Raw genomic sequence first — 23,291 nt, forward strand, 5'->3', positions numbered from 1 at the left:
AGCTGTAGTGTTGTTTTCTTTTTGGGGTGACAATTTTATCATTCCACCCTGTACACATAAAAGAACTATTTGGCATAAAACTGAACTAAGTACCACGGAAAAGCAATTTCATGCAGGCTTGTATAAAGTTGTTGATTTAAGAATTTTTAATAGTAATAAGATAGGGGTGAGTGAATGTTTCACAATACTGGGCTTATGCAAGAAAGTCTTATTGTGTATTAGGGTTGTTTGTGTAGGCTGACTAAGAATTTAAAACGGGACACTCAGAGAAAAAAAAAATGATTAAAGATTGTCTCAAACGAACATAAAGTGACCAGATCACTTTCTCCACCTTTCTCTCTCTTTTGTATTTATTTTTCATACATTGTACATTGAGAAATAAATAAAGCATAAGATACGAGCGTTTCAAAGTAATAAAGAAAATTGTGATTTTTATCAATATTTGCTGATAAGACCGTAGCAATTCTTCTAGCTCAATGGGCTAGATTTACTACCTACTTTGAAAATGATGATATCATGAAAGTTAATTGATTCATCACTGTTTAGTATCATTTTTTATAATTATATTATGCTCTTATAAACCTAATCAAACTCTGTTTATTTCTCCTAAACTTTATATATAAACTCATTTATATTATATGCGCACACACACACACACCACCAGTAAAAAGTATTTAATAACCCTAAAAGAATCTTGGTGTTCCTATATCAAAGTGAAGTTGTATTTTTCTACTTCACCTTTATTGTATCATTAAATTAAAATTACTGATTGAAATTATGTGGACCTGCATTTGTGTGCATTCAATGCACAGACCTTCATTTTCTGCTTGTTATCTTTGTCTTAATTCAATGCTTGTTTTAGTTAATCATTTATTTATTAATTATTAATGCATACATCAAAAATATAATTTGGAGCAAAGAAATAAAATACAGATAGAATCACAGTTCCAAATAAATTAACTCTCTGATATACTTACACATTAGGTAAGAATAGGTATCAATGCCAAAAATAGGGAAAATTATCGAGTAGAATTTTAATTAAAATCTAAGTCAGTTTTATTGCATTTTGCTGATCCGCTATTAATAATAATGGAAATTCCATAAATCAAGGGGAGATAAGTCCGTCTGTCATTTAAGCAATTAATAATGAATAGCAAATCGACAAAATACAAAAACTGATTTGTATTTTTAATTAAAATTCTACTCGATAATTTTTCACCTATGCCCCATGCTGTATAAGCGTAAAAAATTGTTTTTCGTCCTATAGGTGTTATTTTTTATGACACAAGTTAAGCGCCACAATTTCCTCTTAAAAGACACATTTTAGTTTGGTTTTAACATTTGTTTTAACTATCTGAATCTGTTTGAATTACATTAAATATAATTAAAGCCAAAACAACACTGAAAACAACTTTAATTTTAAATTCATGAAAACAACCTTTGGATTCTTAGAAATTCTTTCCATCAAAGACGAGTGTAGACTGAAAGTCGTTCTCAGCTTTCCTGCTTGGCAGATGGTTGACAGCTTGAGTTGGTGGTGGTGGTGTGTGCTCTTCTGATAGTGATTCTAGTTTACTTATAATTTTCAGCAATCCAATGTGTGTCGGACAGTTTGGCAAAATGAATTTATATTTTGCTTATTTAGTTGAGTGACTTCCAAGAAGAGATGAGACGGAAAGAGTCAAGATGGAATTCCAACACAAATCGTTTACGGCAACGGATTCAAGATTTAGAAGATGAGAACAAACAACTGAAAGAGGAAGTCAATTTTATGGAAAATAAACGCTTGGAATGGCTTCAAGAGAAAGAATCTCTCCTTCAGGTAATTTTATTTTCTTCTTGGTTTTTCTTTTCTTTTTTTTTTTTTTTAAATTATTGTTGTTCCATGCAATTTTACAGTATCATCCCCTCCTTCACTCTGTGTTAAAGAGTTGAGGAAGGAGGGAGAGTCTGAGATTTGTCTTTAAAGTAATCGACTACTTTCTATTCACCAACTTAAAAGCATTAAAATTACATGAATATTATGAAATAAACACTATTTTCAGTCTGTTTTATTTTTTCTTTGCCAACTATCTTTTTTTTTTTATATTGTAATTTCTAAATGATTGAAACCTGAAGGTGATTTTGAAGCCTTTAAACTGTTACTACATATTAAGTAATTTCTTGTTTGAATTAAAGATCAAAATTCAAGTCAATCATTATGGTTCATTGGTGTTCCTATATCAAAGTAAAATTGTATTTTTCTACTTCACTTTTATTGTATCAGTAAATTAAAATTACTGATTGAAATTATGTGGACCTGCATTCGTGTATATTTAATGCACAGACCTTCATTTTCTGCTTTTTAGCTTTCTCTGAATTTGAGGCTTGTTTTAGTTAATCATTTATTTATTAATTATACATACATTTTGGAGCAAAGAAATAAAATAATATAAAAAATGAATATGAAGATGGATAAGTGGTTTTGATAGACGTAAAAAAATAAATTACAAAACAATTATAAATAAAAATCATTTAAAAAGAAAAATTGTAAATAGTTTTAAAAAAATCCACTTTTTGTTATAAAAATTATCTAAAAAAAAAATGAAAAACAATAAATTCACTCAAAAAAGATGATTGGAGATAAAACAAATGTATTAGCTTAAAAAAAATACAGATTTAAATAAACAAATACTTAAATTTATTAATAAAAAGTTTATTCTTAATAAAATTATTTTTCAATTTCGCAGGAACACAACATAATCATATTTGATTTAACGTCTGTTTTATATGCTAGCATGCATTGGACGTCTTTTAGAAATTGACTTCCAAACCAACATATCTCTTGTCAGATTTTTATTCGTCTTTCTTTCTTTAAAATCTATTTTTATTATTTCCTTCCATTCATTTTGTGGATTTCTTCTAACCCTTACCCTAACCCTAACCTACACTGTCCTACATTTATAAACCAAGAATTCTTTCATCCATTTTTTTTCAATGTGACCATACCAAAAAAAAACACTGTTCTTCTGCCTTTATATACAGTCCAGATGTAATTTTTCTCTGTGATTATCTGATCTAAGCCTGTTTTTAAGACTCATTACACATTCATTATATTATTTTCGTATTTCTCTCCATGCAACACATGTCCTCAATCCTCACTGCTCAGGTTTCACTTCCATACATCATCACACTTTGTACATATACTTAATAGACTCTTCCCTTGGTTAATAGTGGTATGCTCTGCTGATTAGTAATTGCAGAAGTTCCCATAACTAATCTAATCTACTCCTAATGTTACATAGTGGGTGAGTAAGGTCTCTCTATATATGTCAAGGTGTGTATATAATGTTGTTTAGTATATAATGTTGTTTCTGAGTATATAATGAGTTTCTTCGCGTCATCTAGTGTTTCATAAATGTTTCTTGTAGATTTGTGTATATAACTACTTACATATATACATTACATATATAGGTACAGTTTCAACAGGACATATAAAATTTTATGAACAAATAGTTTCTTAACAACAAAGGGCCGGAACATCTTTCTGGGGAATTATATCTTGCCAAACAGGAAAACAGAACCTTCATTCATTTGGGGGTCTTGGTTGATGAACCGACCAAAGCTAAAATGAACATTCCTTCCCCCCCCAAAAAACGACCAGAAGTCTCCGGTTATATTTTCAAACAGCTTTTATTCCAAATGTTTTCCTCTTAGAAAATTGCATGCATGTTAGATTCTGCTTTTCCCCTGCATACAGGGCAATACAGACCATGTCTCCAATGCTCTCCTTCCGTCTCTCTCTCTCTCTGTTCTGTCTAACTGACCACCGACTATTTCTGTATATATCTCTACCATTTGCTTGTTGTGACATAATTTAACTCACATCTTTAACATGTGATATTTGAATCATGTTTTCTATCTGTTATTTTTAAAACTTATTTTGTTTAAATATTTACATTCAATTTTCAAGGTCGCATTTTTGGTTCTTTTGTTCTACTTACCCATTCCAAATTCTGAACATATAACATATTTGTTTTTGTTTATACCGACAACAATTTTTTAACTTTCGATAATAATAGTCGATTTTCCTAAATCGATTATCAACAGGGAAACCTGATGTCGACCCGGCATAATCTAACACTAACTCTTACAGCCACTCTCAGCTCCAAACTTAAGTTTGGCAAGTTTGTGTCCACTACCTGGCATTTTTTTTTTCTTATTTGTTTGTTTACAAAATTTTGCTCCAAAGTAACAAAACTTCTGAACACCTCAATAGCTTCACCATCAAAATATACTTTCTCCTTATTTGTCTTCAATTTGATTAATTTAAAAAAATAACTTTTACTCAATTAAGTTAATTTACAGTGATTTTTAAATGCATTTTCAATTGTAGGCTTTTACTCATTTGAAACAAATGCACCGATTGGTCAAAGCTATAACAAATTGATTAACAATCAAAATGTATCTGACAAAAAGGAAAGCTAAAATCGGTGTATACAGAAAATATCTCTTCTATTATATAAATCTCAAATGTTGGTTTGTTTGTGTATTTGTGCATTTGTGTGTCTGCTAAAAGCTTTTGTCAGCTACATCGAACCGGGTTGAAAGTGGTACCATCTGAAAGAGCAATCCATCGGATGCATAATATGTGAAAATTTGAAAAAAAGATTAACTCTGTGGTGGTCAACAGAACCATTTCTAGCAAGTCACTTTTCGCATCGCAAATTTCACAAATCGCGCACAGGTAGCAAACTAAAAGTATGTTTAAACATCTTATTTTGCAGCGTCATGACGTCGTGGCCGTGACAGCTAGCGCGTTAGCCATTAACTGTTTTCTCTTCTTTTCCTCTTTCGCATTTCAGGTTCGAACCCAGCTGCCACAGCTCTTTTTTTTTTTTTTTGTTACACAGGCACTCGCTGCTATTTTGATTGAAAGAAAAGTTATTTTGATTCATTTATTTTTTGGGGGGAGCGGGGTCCGGCGAATAGCTACTTCTTTTCGTATCCTTTCTGCTGAAATATCTGGTGGGGAGATTGTTTTTTATTTGAATAATTCCATTTTTTTGTAGGGGTATCGATGAAAGTGCTCAATATCCTTAGTATAGCAGCTGTGTCCAAACCAAACTTCATGTCCACCTGGGCAATACTGGGTATCCATGCTATAAATCTCAGTCATCTGTGTGTGTCTGCTAAAAACTTTTGTCATCCGTATCGAAGTGGTATGAACGTGGTATCGTTTGAAAGCACAATCTCTCGGACACATAATATTGAAAAAAAAAATCGTCAATTATTTCATGTAGAAATGTCATTTTATTTGAAGGAGGGGGTTCGGTGTCGTCGTGGTCTGATTGATAGTGTTTGATTACAAACTTAAGGTCGGCAAGTTCGTGTCCACCAAGAGGCATTTTTTTTTTTTTTTTTTTTAAATATTATTAAACTGTATTTTATGATCAGGTAATGCTGGGTGCCACACACCCCCATTATTAAATAAATCTGCTTTTTAATGAGTATGAAGATGAGGACTGATTGTGAAAGAGATTCCGTTTTCTGCTACAAAAGGATGATGTCATCCATTACAACAGTGATATGGAAACAGACCCTTTATTAAATAACTAACTTGGGTGCCCGGCGTTGCCCAGGTGTTTGTAGATGTGTGTTGAACAGAAAAAAAAAGTTGTAGTAGGCAGGCAGGCTCAAACCTGTGACGTGAAGGAGAAAAAGAAAGTGAAAAAAAAAAAATGTGTTAGCTGTTGCGTCCATTGCCAAACCGGAAGTGACGTAGGTCTAAATTAAGGCTAGACAATCGAAAAGAGGCGATGACTTTCGAAAATATTGGTGAGAAAAGCGACCTCTCCTTGTAGAAATGTGCTCAGTTGAGGGTGAATGAATTAATGTTTTTAGCCAATTTTTCGATATTTGTCGTCCGAAGAGTCGAGCTTCAAAATGATACTGATCTTGTGAAAATCTGTCGCCTCTGTCAAAAGTTTTTGCGAGATATACAAACATACATACGTACATACATTCATACATACATTTAAACAGACAGGTGAGATTTATATTATAGATTTAAGTATGATTGATGAGAGTAGTGGGAAAAGAGAAAGGAAGTGAGGAAAAAAGAATGAGGCGGGTGAAGGAGATGGGAAAAGTGATGGAGGGAGAGAAAGATGGTGGAAAAAGAGTGAGGAGAAAAGGGGGTTGACAAAAGAGTGAGGGGGAGAGGATGAGGTGGAAAACGGATAGGAAAGAAGAGTGCATAGGAAAAATGATTATTATCCAAAATGAAATGTAACAATCATTGTTCTGGAAAATTGAAGACGCCAAGAAATTTGTACTACAACCTATGAACTCAATATGCATACTTTTACTTGATTTTTTTTTTTTAATTAACTTAAATATTAATTGTAGAATTTCGTAAGTGTTAGAAATAAATTATTTAAATATTCATATTCTTTCATAACTACAAAAAGAGCATTATCGCAGCAACATTTGTACGTAGAGGCAAGTAATTTTTTTTTAATTGGGAGAGGGATTAAATAATTGTTTATACACAAACATTGGAAGGTTGCATATTTCTAAACTATCATTGTTTGAGCCCGGTTGCAAGGAGAGATCTGCAATGACTAAAGACAATATAATAAGCAGAGAAAGACTAGTTATTTTGAAGATCTTTTTTTCTGGATTATTTTAACAACAAAATCTTAAGAATCTAGCCTACACCACTATTTCATCTATAGATGGAGAGAGAAGATATGGATCCACAACTTTCCCAAGTGAAAGTGATGAACTAACCCTGACAAAACTTTTACCTGTGAACACTACATAACATTAATATAAACGTTTTAAAAATATAAATAATTCAAAGATAAAATTGACAATCCAGTTTCTCTGGAATTCAAAAATACAAATTTCTTGAGCATTCATATGCATATTTGCTTGTATTAACTGTATCTATCTGGTGTTTCCAGAGACGAGACATAGTGTTAAGTAGTGGGTTTAGAGAAAATTATTTAAAATATAATATTTACATATTCTTTTTTTAAATAAGATTTTAGGTATTTCTTCAGAATTCCATCTATTTAAAAATAAAAAATGTATAATGAATAATATTGTATTTTAAAAATCCTGTAAATTAGTGAAGTAATTTTATTTTTATAAATAAAATCATTTTTAAGTAAATTTGAGATTTTCCAATGTCCCTATGTTAAGAATGGCTTTCTAAAATCTTGCAAATTGTCATTAGTTGGAGTATTCTCCCTTGTTTCAGCTCTTTTTCAAAATGGTATTGTGATATCATCACTATTCACTTAGCCACAAAATTTGATTTTCTTATCTCTATATATAATAAAATAGGACATAATTATACCTATTGAATTAATTTGGAATTATTTTGGAGATGAATAATTTGTATATTTTTTTTTTATTTAATTATTTGAACTGTCAGAGGATTAGTTATACAAACCGGGGTGAGACGACAACAACTATTGAAAGCAGTAATTGCTGTGGATGTAGTTGGAGGATTCGACATTTCAATCCCATCGCGGTTAACATGACGAAGACCAGAGGAATAATTGGCCGAAACGTTGTGAAAAGAACAACTAGAAGATGAGGATAATAGTCCCAAATAATTAAAATAAAAAATTATGCAATTCACTCATCTCCAAAATAATTCCAAATTAATTCAATAATATAACAATCGGTACAGACCCGACAATTGGACCCCCCCCCCAAAAAAAAACAATATAAAAAAAAATGTGGATTTATTATAAGACCAAAACATCCAACTGTGATTGCCCTTCAGGGCCTGTGGCGCAGTGGATAGAGATGTGGAATATCCACGATTCCAGGTGAATATTGTCCAGAGGTAGCGGTTTCAATCTCACCCAAAGCCGGTCAGAGGATTAGTTGACCAAACCATGGTGAGGTGACAACGGCTATACTAAAGATGTGGATGTAGTTGGAGGATTCGACATTCCTATCCTGTCGCAGTTAACCTGACGAAGGCCAGAGGAATAATTGGCCAAAACGTCGTAAGACAACAACTAGAAGATGAGGATAATAGTCCATAATTTATTTCATTTAATTAAAATAAAATAAATTATACAATTATTCTTGTTAAGAAAAAACATAGTTTTGCAAACGCGTTTTTTTGTCTTATAAATTCAATACCGTCAGATTATTAGCCAATGTTTGATGTAGGTTTTGCATATATTGTCCGTCACTTTCATTCATTCTCATAAATTCTTATAATAATTCCTAGGAGATTCACATTTCAAAACAAGTCATACTTACCAGTGGTAGCATGATATTTGCTTACTAATTATTTTCTTCTCTTCCTTTCCCCAATGGCACCAAGAACTTTTCTAGATTTGTCACAGTTTTGACACCAGCACCATCTGTCTTTACTTTTTATTCCATACATTTAATATTAGCTCTTTTGTCTATAATGCTTAAAATCAGGATTACTCTCTTCACAACTTCTGGTCAATTATCAGATTAAGGGAATATCAGAATAAGTGAATTTCAAATGCTTAAAACATGTGCGGTTGAAATTTTGTGAAAATAGCCCTTTTTGGAACAAATTTAAAAGGAGGGAGGTGCTTCTACAAAACTAGAACCTAACCAGTTCTAAGTTTTTTTACAACTGATCCAACAAAAAAAAAATCTTTGCAGTGAATAGTTTATGAGTAGTTTAACCAAACAAAAAATTCTTATTCTAGCTTTTCCTACTTTTAATTTGATTTTTTTTTCGCATTTAAATCAATAATTAAAAAAAAAAAACGCAGATACAAATTTAGTCTCCCAACATCTTTTATTTACACACTGCAATTTTAAACCTATTCTGTATTTTCACTAACAATTTCATAAAACAATATTGTAGCATGTTTTGTAATTTTATTTTTATTTAAATATTAAAGAAAAAAAAGATGCATTTACTGTTCATTTTAGTTTTGTGGTATTCACTTTACACCTATCTAGTACTCTTCATTGTTGGCTACAGTGAGAGCGACAACTACATACATTTATAAGAATAAGGGAATATAGTGTTAAGGGAATTTCAAACAGTTACAAAAAACTGCCGATAACTAAACATGGCATTAACACAAACTATAACTTCAACTCTAACAAACGATGCACACTAATATCTAACTTTTGTACACTTGGTTCTGACTCGATAAAGGAATCGAATATCACAATTGACGTTTAAAAAAAAATAGCTTAGTTCTTTTTCATCTATTTCTTCTTAGCATCATTGCAGTCGTCGTGCTGGCAACAGTCGTAGTTGTCATCACTTCACAGATGAGTACTTAGAATACTTTAGGCACCAAGTACCAGTTATTAATCAATGACCATCCTTGAGGATTATAAGAAGAGACAAAGAAAACTAAGTATGGCATAGATTAATTACCAAAAGGCATACGATAGTCTTCTCCACACATGGCTATGCGGTACAAGATTTGTATAAAATCAATCCAGCAATGAAAGAGACCATGGCTGTACATATAAAAATATGGCAAACTATTATGACATTAAGCCACAGTAACAGAACTGTAAAATCCGTAACATTAAAATCAGAAGAGGCATCTTAAAAGGGGATAGTCTATTTCCTTTGCTCTTCTGTTTGGTGATAGATCTGTTAAACAAGTGACTTAACAAAAACTGGAGTGCCTACAATCTGAGCCAAGGCTATCAACAACACCCAAACAAAAGAGTCGATCACCTGCTCTTCATGGATAACCTCAAGTTGTATGCCAACTCAGACACTGACTTGAGCCGACTCTTACAGGGTGGAAATAACTTTTCAAGAGATATTGGAACGGAGTTTTTGTTTGGACAAATGTGCCAATGCTCTATCAAAGCTGGGAAGAAAGTCCAAACAGAAACTGGTGCTACCAGATCAGGCTGTCTGAAGATATTCGCTTCCTGAGACGAAATGCACCTAACATTGATGTTTTTTGTTTTTCTACTTCCTTTTGCAAAACTTAATTATGTTCTGCAAAACTAAAAACAAAAATAACCCACCTTTTCTTTCTTCCTATTTTCCATACTATCTCCCCCCGCACTTCCTGACTGATTTCCTAACTTAAAATGTACCAAACATTATTACTGTAACCCTTTTCCCTCTCCCATTGGAAAACTCATTCATGTTTTGCAGGGTAAGGAACAAAAATGATAGAACCCACTATAAAACAACCAAACCAAACCAAACACTACAAGAATAAAAACCTACAAAATAACTGGATGCAACATGAATACTGTTTCCAAAATCACTGGATTCGGCATTAAATAACTTGAAAAGGGTTGATATGCTGTAAAACAAAACAACCAACCAAACAGAAAATATACAACTTGATGAAGATATTGGCATGAAGGACCTAGAAGAGCAGGAAAAATACAAATACTTTGGCATAGAAGAGAATGATTCAATTCAGCATACCAAGATGAGAGAAAAAATCGGCAGAGAATTTTGTATATGTTGTGTAAGGGAAATCTATCAAACAGAACTTACAAGCAAAAACAATTTACCTGCCATTAACCAACTTGCCATGCCTGTGATAGCATACAGCTTTAGCATTGATGACTGGCCACAAAGGAATATCAATAAAAAAGGATATAAACAGACTGGCAACAAAAGAACATAAACTGGACACTAAAACCTGGAAAATGCTGACACTCAGAATAACGTACGGAAACCAGTGTCTGCCTAGACTGCATCTCCCAGAGGAGCAGGAGTTATGGGTTTCTCAGAGATTGACCAATGCCAAGCCACTATTGATGAGCTCTCAAAATCCAAACTTCAAAATGGTACATCAACATTATGAAACGAGAGCCAGTAAAACAAGACATACCCTTTTATATAGATTAGCAAGGTGACAAGCATACTGACAGACTGGCATTTCATTTTATTTATTAAACAAGTTTTTATTAAACAAATCCAGTGTTGCTTGGGATGCTTACTTTTTATTTGCTTACACATTCTTAAAATTATACAGAAACTGCTTACAAGCAAAAACAAGGTAACTGGCATTAACTAACTAGTCATGCCTGTGATAACATACAGCTTTAGCATTGTCGACTGGCCACAAAAGGATATAAACAGACTGGACACTAAAACGTGAAAAATGTTTACACTGTACAGAATGACATACAGAAACCAGTGTCTGCCTAGACTGTATCTACCCAGAGGAGCAGGAGTTTTGGGTCTTTGAGAGATTGACCATCAGCATCATGCAACTATCGTGAGCACCGGACAATATCTTATGAGCTCTCAAAATCCAAACCTCAAAATGGTAGAAGTTAGTGTCTACAATGATGCTAGGTTAAACAGGGCTGAAAGGGAAAAAATAATGAAATACCAAGGTTTTATGTATGACATGAAAAGAAACTGGAATCTTAGGAAGATCTCTATCATTCCAATATTTATAGGAGCAACTGGACTCGTGAAAAAGAATTTCTAAAACTACCCGATAAATATACCCGGTGAACCAAGTGCAACAGAGATTCAAACAATTGCACTTAAAGGGAAAGTCAGAATCTTAAAAAGATCTCTTGGTTGGAATGTCTAAGTTAGCGGGTAAATGTTTGACATCCGACAGGATGCTCCATTCCCAGCTTGAACAAACTGATAAGAAAAAAAAACTGTGCTAAAATAATAACAACAACTTTTTGTAACTATTATGGACTTTCAACACACATTTTCATACAAAACCAATACTGTATGTTACATTTAAATTGAACGTCATAGCTAAAAAATAGCACAGTCCATATTTTGCACAAGTACAAAAAACGTATCTACACTGATACAGCAAATAAAACGGATGTTTGGAACAAAAGACGATATTAGTCATGGCTACCATTAAGTTACGGTTACGGCCAGTGAATGACAGTTGTTAAGGCAACCAGTACCCAATAGTGACCACAGGTAAATGTCTATGGTTCGATGAGGAACCATCTAAAAACAGCAGTTACAATCTAAAAACAGTAGTAACTAACTTGAAACCGTATTGCCTGCCAGTGCCATGAAGTGGCATTAGCCAAAGGACAATAACCACCATGGATGATGGTTCTCACTACTCCATTACAGTGCCCGACAATTGAAGACAGGGGATTTGCCTGTTAGTTCCCGAAGTGACAGTAACCACCTGAAAATCACTGTCACTGCCATAACTGCCAGTGATTAACAGTGCCCATCACTGGGTGACAGTACCATACAATGGATGACAGTGCATGAATATTGAAGACAAGTCATTTCATTTCAGAACAGTCTATTGAGGCTCGACACTTGTCATGATTGATAGTGACCGACAATGACCAAATGCAAGTAAGTGCCTAAAAACGTTCATGACCAACAGTGCTTGCTATTAAAGACAGGCAATTTCATTCTGGAGCAATCTAATAGAGGCCGATACTGGTCATGGCTGATAGTGAATACTGGGAATTGACAATGACAGAAAGGCAGTTAGTATCTATCGGTAAATGAAAATAACCACCTCAAAACAGCACTATCCGCCAGTGACTATCAGTGCCCACCACAGGCATCCAATGACGGCTAGTGGATGCCGGTGCCCAACAATGCCTTACAGTTGAAAACAAACGATTTCAGTTTAGAGTAATCCAATAATGATCATGGCCAATAGTGACTGCCAGTTGCAAAGACAGCCAGTGCTCCCAAGTAATCACCCCAAATCAACTCTAATCTCCAGTGTTGACAATGACAGCCAGTTGCTTCTGCTATCTGAACTTCTAGACAATGCCTGACAGTGGAAGCCAAGTGCTCGCTATTTTCCATGACTGACAACTGTAGTTTTAATTTGTTTTCAGGCAAGTGGGGTGGGGTGGGGAGTGTTCTTTACTGAATCTATTCTTGTTTTGTGTCATACTTGCACTGGGCAATGCCGATAGATGGATCTTGCTAGTTTAAAAATAAAAGTACATTGTAGGGATTTTTCTTTCTTTTTTTCTAAGATAGGGTGAATTCTGGTCATGCATGAGATTTAAAGAAAAAATTGTTTAAGTCTCCCCTTATTTTATTTTTTATTTCAATAATATTAAACAAAGATATAATTCATTAATTTGTACTTATTAAAGTTACATATCGATGAAAGGACACACAGTGTCTTATCTGATAGTTTTTATTAATACACGTGTATTGGTGAGTAGCTGAGAATGCGGGTGATATCGTCCGAAGGGTTTTGCTGAGCTCTGTTCTACAAGTGATAGGTTATCAACAATGACATCACAATTGGCTACCCATCTCTTGCAACTTTATTTAGGAACACCATACGTGGGCTACCATGGTTGTGAACATTATGCAATCGAAGGAAGGATCGGGCTTAACTTGTGAATGTCATTACAACAACAACAACAACAGAGATTGCGATTGATATCAGTCTCTGGTCTCCTGTATATACATCTCCATTCAAAGAGAAGTGCTATGGACGAGAAGCAATTTTTGTTAACGACCATTATTGATAAAAGCTATTGATGACCTCACATCTTTGTGGAGAGGTTGGTAAATTTCCACTTTCCACATATCCATTTGTCAGTCTTTTTTCATGTTTAGTCCCCAAAATATTGTCATTACAAAAATAAAATGCTAAGTAGGCCATTTGTAAAAAAAAAAAAAAAAAAGAATCAAGGGAGACCACTCTTGCGTTTACTAGCTTTTTTAGTATAGTTTCAAAATACTGATTTAATAGTATTATTTATTTTTTCTTATTTTTCTGACAGACGCAAAAGAAACTTCATCAGAAGAATAGCAGATCTCAGCTTAAGACCAGTGCCACACCCAATTCTATAAATTCTGACCAAGAATCTGGTGAGTTTTTTTCTACATCAACATTTCTCAACTTAGTGATGTACACATAAAAACTCTGTGATGAAAAACAAAACACAACATAGGTTATATAAAAATGTTTTTTTTTTTATTATTATTAGCTATAGTTGCATGTTTTTAACTGAAGTTATTTTCTATTTAATTATTTTGTACCCGAACTTTCAGTTTAAGGCCAAATAAAGACTAAGTGTCAAAAGTTGGATTCTTAAAGTTGTTTTTTTCGCATTCTGGCATGTTTGTTTGAACTCTGTTTTGATGAACAATGCACATCCAAACCTTTTTTTTTTTTACTCATGTTCACCCCTTACAAAGCATATCACCACTTGGACGTAAAGGGCTACTATTTGGGGCCATGTCTAGGAAAGATTAACAAAATATTTGTTTATGTTACATTTAAACTTCTGCATACCAGTACAGCCAGGGAAGCAGGCAGCAGGAAGGGAATTCGAAAGTCTAGCTGTTCAAGGGAAGAAACTATTAGAATAGAAAGATTTCTGGCATTTAAGGACATCAACAGTGAAGGGGTGAGATCTTGTTGCTAAGCAGGTTTGTCGAGGATATGTACGTCGAAGGGGTACAAGTGAAACGAGTTCATCAGAACATATTCCATTAAAATATTTGTAAAACAGGCACAGTGATGCAACATTGCGGCGATGGGACAGGGGCTGGAGCTTAGTTGATGAAGTGGGATCGATTAGATTGACAACTCTTTTTTGGACTTTATCTAAGAGGGAGAGCCCAGATGTGGCAACAATACTCCATACATGGGCGAATGATGGCCTTGTAAAGGTACACAATACTGCACTCTTGCGTACACTTTGGATGTCTCCTCTTTTTTTTTACTCATCAAGATTTGTTAGGAAACATCTCTACTCTTTCTTATCAACACACGTGATTTTATTTTATTATTGGGATCCTTTGAGATGAGTAATTTGTATATTTATTTATTTATTTATTTGTTTATTTGCAGACTGCTATCCTCATCTTCATAGTTGTTTTACAATGTTTTGGCCAACTATTCCTCTGGACTGAGGATACAGTTAAGACTCAGCATTCCTATTCCATTGTGGTTAACCACCTGATGAAGGCTAGAGGAATAGTTGGCCGAAACATCATAAAACAACTATGAAATTTAGGATAACAGCAGCCTTGGTAACGGATTTGATGTACGTGTTCCATCTCGGATCAAGAGTAAAGATTAGACCTAGAAACTTGTAAAAACATGAAGCCTCCACAAGACGAGAGCCATTCATTTCGATTGATGCCAGATGGGGATCAGCGTTGATGATGTAAAAGTAGAAGCTTGATTTTAGATGCATTAAAATTAACCAGCCACTTCTTTCCCCATTGCAGCACATGCTCAAGATCAAAGGAGAAAGAATCAGAACTTTGTCGTTTACGGCCTTTGAAGTGTTGTCATAGATGGTAGTGTTGTCAGCATAAATGTCTACAAATAATCTTAGAATGTGATTTGGGAAATCATTTATGGAGATCAGGAAGAGAGTTGGACCTAGGATGGACACCTGAGGGACCCCAGCATGAATACTGTGAGCTTCCGGTTTCTGTCCATCAATCATTATTCTTATGAATCTATCAGAGAGAAATGATTTAATAATTGAAAAGCCATTTCCAACTATACCTTAGCTGGAGATTTTATAGAGTAGACCTTTATGCCATATCCTATCAAAGGCCTTGATATGTCAAGGACAATTGCCCTAGAAAGGAAACCTCCGTCAAGAGATTTGCTAATCCTATGAGATATAACTGTTAGCACATCTGCTGTAGATCTAGCAGAACGGAAACCATATTGTATGTCGCTGGGGTGGTTTACTACTTCCCTATTTAACAGATTCCAGCAACTTACTCATGACGCACAGGAGACTGATTAATCTGCATTGAGAGGGAAATGACAGATCACCTGAATTTTTAAATATGGGACATACTGATGAGGTTTTCCAGGGTGTTGGAAAGCAATTCTCTTTAAGACAATGCTTAAACAGCTTTGTAAGTATAGGAGCTAGTTCTAGTTGAAGCTTTTTGAGCACTATAATAGGAATGCCATCAGAGCCAGTTGCTTTACTGAAATTAAGGTTTTTGATTAGCTTGGCAACATCACGCACAGATATTTGTATGTTGTATCGCGTGTTTTCAGACACGGAAGAGAATATGGAATGTTGGCGACCCTGATTGCATAGAGTTGAATTAGCTGTAAAGTTTTTGGCAAAGAGTCTGTCTTTGTCTGATGCTGATGAGATTACCTCAGGTCCATTGATGATAGTTGGGATAGAGCACACACTTCTATTTAGTACCTTGTTTGTTATTTGCCAAAATTGGTGGGAACCAAGCTGCTGCTCAGCTACTTTGAACTTGACGGACTGAACATACAACTCTCTTGTGTTCTTTATTACTCTTTTACAGTGGTTGCTAGCAGTCCTGAAGTTTGCTTTAATCTCAGTACATCTATTACATTGGCAGCAGCACATTCTGGAGTTAAGTTTTTGCTGGAAATTTTTAGAGAGTATGAAGCGGTCTATACCTACAATTCACCATTCCATCAGGTCTGATACTATGAAGGACATGTTCTTTTTAAACATAAAATGTAGAAGTAGATCTGATATAAATGTATGAAAGCTGTCCTAGTCGGCCATAGAATATTTATATACTGTACAATGGAGAGGTATGTTGGAGGACTTATAACATTTTGTTCTTATCTTAACAAAGACAATCTAGTGGTTGGAAGATCTCAGTGGAGACAGAACAGAAGATGAACATAGCTCAGAGCAAGTTGTGAGAAAAAGGTCTAGGAGACTTTCATACTGACTATCAGTGCCAGGTACACGGGTGGGTTCATAAAAATCTGTAAGGCCATAAGCAATGGAGAAATCGTGACAGAACCTTCCATCATCATCTGTTTTGTTTGAATGGGATAACTATTCCACATTGTGAACCTTGAAGTTTCCCCGGATGTGAATGTTAGCTGAAAGAGGAGCAGGCATGATGTGGTCAATTTTCTCAGATACGCTCTTAAAGATAGTAACTCTGCTGTTGTGGGGGCGATAAAGGACAAATATAAATGCAATGGTGTGAACAAGTGAAATCCAAAAGCACACAGAGGGCAATTCAGGGTTTTCTCTTGAGATGTCCCTACCACATGGAAATGTCGGCATATATTCCATGCCCATGGCGATCTTGGGGTTCAGATTTGGATGGTAAATTAGAATATCCTTTAGTTATCAACTTTTTGGGTAAAGAAGAATGTATACTTTAAAAATATTTTACTTTAATTGTTTTTGTAAACAAAACTATGTTGTAGCAATTACATTTAACTTTCAACATTATATTAAAAAAAATGTAATACATTATGACTAGGCTGTGACAACAGAATATTCTTTTCGTTTTTTTGACTCTCAAGTATATATCCGACCCAGTAAGACACAGTCAATCAACCGAGAACCACATCAATCTATATAAAAACATATAATATATTAACGGATATATACTAAAGAGTCAAAACAATAAAAAGAATATTCTGTTGTCACAGCTCTAATTATGATATAGTTTAAAAACAAAATAAAATGGTGAAAACGCTGCCAGACAGCACCGGGTAAATAGATATTATTAGTTCATTGTAAGAATACTTAACAATATACTGATTCTACTTCTTTTTTATCACGAAAATAAAATTGTTTATACACATGAATGTCTGCAAGAAATGCTGGCAATAATGTCTTAAATGGTGGTGAAAATGATGTTAAAAAATATTCACATTGTTGATAATTATTGTGTTGCATTGATCTCAACAACCACATCAACTAAAATGATCTCATGAAATTTTCATTCAATGTTCAAATTGCATGAATTTACATAGAAGCATACATGGAAAATTGAAAAGATAAAATATGTATTTTAAACATACCTGGATATACCAAATCCACATAAAAAAACAAAAAAACAAAAAAAATGGTTAAAACTTGATTTTTCTCTTGAAAAAGTAAAATATGCACAAGTTTGTGTTTTTTTTTTTAAACAAATGTACAAATGTTTCAAACAAATAGGATTTTTGCATTTAAATTGGTTGAAGAATGATGAATACTCCTCTGAAAATTATCCCATATCAAAATGCTTTTACAATGTCCAGTCATAAGCTGTAGAGCTTAATAAGAAACACAGTATTGTTATGTTAACATTATGTTATGTGCCACTTTTAGCTTTGCTCTCTTGATAAAGTCATGAAGCAAAATGTTGAGTTTTAGGTTTTTTTACATTTCTATGTATCCTATGTACTATGTATCTGATGTGCCATGCATCTTATGTGTCTTATGTATCGTATGTATCGTATGTATGAGGTATGTAAGGTTAACAAATCTTACATCATCGGATGGAATGTGACCCATGGCTTTCCCTATTACTCAAGGGACCAATGCAGTGGATTGATTTCAACCTGTTTATGATGAAAACAATGTAATATCCATTAATTTAGGGTCATCAGGGATAATATTGACCAGGCGGGGTGGGGGTGGGCAAAAAATCCTCTTCATTCTTACAGGTAAGTGTTTAAAAAAAAAAAAAAAATAACAATGCTGAAATTCGGTCAAACAGCAATCAATCCACTTTTTCTGTCCGTGCTTTTTGTTATATTGGACCAGTTGCTAGAGAGGAGTAAAGGAAGAGAAAGCGGGGCAGTTTTAAAAAATAAATACAACACTTTTTTTTTTTTACTATTCTATTTTATTATCCCTACCATCAGCCAACAATGAACAGTTTTTTTCAAAATCATCTTTTATAAAGTATCTCGTTCCATTATAATGGCGAACTGAAATATTTGTTAACTCTTAACAAGATGTGTGACTTTTTTGTATTTTCCATTCTTTCTAAATTGAAGATTCATTTTCCTTGGATTGATTCCAATTTTCAGATGTTGGACAAAAAGAAAGGAAAGTTCACCAAATGTTTTTGGCTTCCCCGGCTGGCGATTATCGCTTTGTTGGTGGAGGAAAGAAGAAAGAACAGATTGAGCCAGGGAAAGTTGTACGCACTTCATCGGAAGCTGTCCCCAGGCAACCAAGTGCAATGTTGGCCACACCCCAAGAGTAAGATTTTGCCTCTTTATTTATTTATTTTTTTTTCCTTTTAAGGATGATAGGTGAGGCATTACCATTATTTATGTTCTTCTTTTTCAGATTATATTCCTCGTTGATGTTGACATTTATACAGTTTGACTGATGCACTCTGGCTTCCTTCAGGTGTATTGCTCATTAATGTATGATAATTTTTCTATATTTAAATATATTACGTTGCCCGGGTGTTTGTAGGTATGTGTTGAGCAAAAAAATTAGAAAAAAGTTGTAGTAGACAGGCAAGCTTGAACCCATGACGCGAAGGTGGAAAAGAAAGTGAGGCGGGATGTAAGGGTGTTAATGGAGTAGTAAGCAGGCTCGAAACCATACCGCGAAGGTGGAAAAGAAAGTGAAAACAAAAACAGTGACGTGTTTACTGTTGTGCCCATCACCAAACCAGAAGTGAGACAATCGAAAAGAGGTGATGACTTTTGAAAATATGGGCGAAAAAAGCGACCTCTCCCTGTAGAAAAGTGCCCCGTTGAGGGTGAAGGAATGAATGTTTTTGGCTAATTTTTTGATATTTGTTGTCCAAAAGGTTGAGCTTCAAAATGATACCGATCTTGTGAAAATCTGTTGCCTCTGTTGAAAGTTTTACGCAGACATATAAACATACATACATTTAGTAAAGAATATGTACGCCGGGTGAGGAAAATATGCAAAACCCAGCTCACCAATAAAAATAAAATTACTGCCATAAACCAGTTTGCTATGCCAGTAATAACATACAGCTTTGGTATCATTGACTGGCCATAAAAATACATCAACCGGCTAGATGTAAAGACACGGAAGCTACTAACGCTTCATAAAATAATATATAGAAATCAGTGTCTACCAAGGCTGTATGTGCCCAGAGAAGAAGGAGGTCTGGGACTCTCGGAGATTAATCATCAACATAGGGCAACTATTGTGAGCACCGCTCAGTATCTGAGAAGCTCCCAGAATGACACCCTCTCAATAGTATATGAACATCAAGAGACAAGAGCCAGCAGAACAACATCAGTCACCCAGCTGGCCAAACATTTTGGTCAGAGTTGTCTCTCAGATGAGGACGAAACACCAAACAAGTGTGCCACAGAAATAGCAAGAAAGAGCCGGCAGAAATATACCGAGACCTTTCAACAGATGAACCTTAAAGAATGGAAACAACATCAGCGTGCAAAGTATTTTCTGGGGGAACTTTCTCGGGAATATATAGATAAAGAAGGTTCTTTGGACTGGCTCAAAAGAGGATCCCTCCACCACGATCAGGAAAGGGTCATAATGGCTGCCCAAGACCAGGGATTGATGACCAATGCATTCAAGAAGATGGCAGGGATCAGTAATGACAATAAATGCAGATTCTGCCACACAGAATTGGAAAGTGTTGGTCATCTGATATCAAGTTGCAAAGTTCTTCTAGGGGACGGCTACTATACAGCGAAACATGATGGAGTATGCAAGTACCTCCACTGGATCATCTGTAAAAAATTAAACATCCAGTGTAGCAGCAAGTCCTGGGAACATCAACCTGAAAAAACAGTTGGAAATGATTTATATACCATACATTACGACCATGTAATCCCTACAGCCACCTACCTTGAAAATGCTGCTGTGAAACCTGACATAGTTATATGGAATAAGTCAGAGAGAGTTGCAACCTTGATTGAAGTGAGTGTTCCTAATGATGGCGGTCTTAACAGAGCTGAAAGAGAGAAACAGACCAAATACCAAGGTCTCATGTATGATATGAAAAGAAACTGGAACCTAAAGGGGATATCGATCATACCAGTTATCATAGGTGCCACAGGACTTATGAAGAAGAACCTGAAGTCCTACCTAACTAATATTCCTGGTGAACCAAGTGCAAAAGAGATTCAGACAATTGCACTTAAGGGAACAGCGAGGATACTAAAAAGAGCTCTCGGTTGGTTTCAATAAAAAAGCGGGGCAAGGTTGGCAGCTGGTTTGGCTACCCCATACCCAGCATTACAATCTTCAAAGGAAGAAAAAAAAAAAAAAATAAAAAAATAAAAAAAACAGGCGAGATTTATATTTAAATACATAATTGAGTTTGCAAAGAGAAAAGAAAAAAAAAAACAAGTGAAGCATGCATGGTTCCCAGTGAGTGCACAGTGAATGAAGCATAAAAAAAATGACTAAGTTCAACATTTGCCTCCCTCCCATTTAGCCCCAAATGTCCCCAGGGTACGTCAAATCCTGGTGAAAATGAACAAACAGTGCAATTTTAGGCCTTAACCTATGTAAGTTTGAGTTCTGTATCATGCAAAAAAAGAAATAACTAAATCTATCATTTGCCCCCCCCCCCCCCATTTAGCCCCAAAAGTCCCCAATGCCTTAACATATTTAAATTTGAGTTCAGCACCATGCAAAACTGCTAAAAAGACATACACAGAAAATTTTGGACAAATATGGTAAAATAGTCCCAAAAATAGAATGTTTATATTAGCCCTAAAAGCGCTCCTAGGGAAAACCCAAGAGTTATAGCGAAGTATAGACAAACAAAATTATATAGAAATCATTTAGTTACAACTTTTAAGAAAGTTTTATAAAAATCCAAGGCATCAATTTTTTTTTTTTTTTTTTTTTTTTTTAATAAGCACAAAAATGTCAATTTTAGCCATTTTAAGCCGAAAGGCACCCCTAGGGGTGCAATCAGTTTTCCGGGAAAATATGTTCTGTTACTTTTTTACTCTTATCATGTTTAATGTTTGTGCAAAATTGCAAAAAAACATCCAAGGCATAGTTATTGAGAAAAGTGCGGATAGACAAACGGACAAGGGTGAATTTACAGGTCCACCCTCCTTTTGTCAGGGGACCAATAACATCAATGTTTGGTGCATTTTACGTCAGAAAGTCGGTATCTTAAACAGTCTGATCTGGTAGCACCAGTAGTAATTTTGATATGCACATTTTTTTTTTATTTAAAGCACACTGCTACCAACATGCCATGGCTATTGTGATTAAGGACTAAATTTATAGGAGGAATGCTAAGTGGGACGTTGGGCAGTGAAATGTTTGTTAACATTACATTTACATTTTTCTATATTGATACAGTTCGGAGGGGGGGGCAGGGAAGAAATTCTAAAGGAAGCTATTAGAGTAAAAGTTTTCTGGCATCTACAGTGATGCTACAGGCATCATCATTCTGTAGGCATCTATAGTGATACTCTGCAGTGTAAGGGTGATATTTTCCAGTTAGTTGGATTACTTGGGGGCATTTACATTAAGTAGGTACAAAAACACATTGGAAGTACTTGTAAAGCAAAGAGAGGGATGTAACACTGCAGCGATGGGACAGACGTTGGAGTGTGGTAGACTGCACAATTACTATTAGATTAGAGACTCTTTTGTAACCTGTCCAAGGAGAAGAGATTAGTGGTTGGCGCAACAATACTCCATGTATGGGTGAATGATGACGGTACTTTCTATGTATTTATTTCAATTCAAGTTGCCAGCAAATGTTAGCGCAAGGAGTTTGAACGTTGAACTATCCGGAAGGCTATATCAGCCATAGCAATCAGTGGTTGGAACATAATGAAATACTTTTCAGAAAAGAGGAAAATCCAGATTGCCTTTCATGATTATATGTCAAAACAACACAATATAAATACGGGTGTGCCATAGAGGTCGATCCTTGAACTTTTATTATTTCCGATATTCAGAAATGATTTCCCTGATAAAATGGTCTCCGAGATGGGTATATTCACTGATGACACCATACTATATAACACAAGGGGAAGACATATCTAAGAAAATGGCTAAAATCTTAGAAGAAAACCTCCAGTCTGTAATGGAATGGGGCTATAAATGGATGGCAACATTCAATGCTGCAGAGACTAAACTTTTTTCCTTTAATAGTTGTAAGAAACCTTCTCAACCCCTGATTGCCATGACTAATGATACGCTACCTGAAAGTACTTCATTCAAACTCTTCAGCTGAACATTCACAGGCAACATGAATTGGAATAAATACATTAAGGTCATTGCCAAGGATGCTGCGAAAGGCTGGGCTCTACCAGGCTAAAAGGTTACTCACACCTGAGAGTATCCTGTACCTCTACAAAGCCACTATTCACCTATACATCAAGTGTTGCTGGTGCATCTGCCACTAATCTCTCGCTCTTAGAGTTCAAAAAAAGAAGTCACCAACCTAACAAGTCCTGCACTAGCAATCAAACTCCAACCTCTGTCCCATCGACAAAATGTTACATCTGTGCTTGTTTTACAAGTATTTTAATAAAATGTGCTCTGACAAAGTCAAAGCTCTTGTACTCTCTCAATGTGACAGCAAAATCCCACCCCTACATTGTAGAGATCCCTAGGACTTTGGAATTTCTTCACAGGTCCCTGCT

General features: G+C 34.9%; 1 protein-coding gene across 2 annotated transcripts in view; it reads left to right on the forward strand.

The window, feature by feature from the left end:
* Positions 1-23,291, forward strand: part of LOC145276814 (uncharacterized) — a 124,090-nt gene that overhangs the window by 73,547 nt on the left and 27,252 nt on the right. For both annotated transcript variants that reach the window (XM_080128149.1, XM_080128156.1), the window contains exons 17-19: positions 1,646-1,822; positions 13,714-13,801; positions 18,735-18,909. In XM_080128149.1, coding sequence (XP_079984275.1) covers positions 1,646-1,822; positions 13,714-13,801; positions 18,735-18,909 — 440 coding nt within the window. The remainder of the gene's footprint in view (positions 1-1,645; positions 1,823-13,713; positions 13,802-18,734; positions 18,910-23,291) is intronic.

Source organism: Euprymna scolopes, chromosome 1 (genome assembly GCF_053919585.1).
Source record: "Euprymna scolopes isolate OS-2025 chromosome 1, ASM5391958v1, whole genome shotgun sequence".
NCBI classification, from domain to species: domain Eukaryota; kingdom Metazoa; phylum Mollusca; class Cephalopoda; order Sepiida; family Sepiolidae; genus Euprymna; species Euprymna scolopes.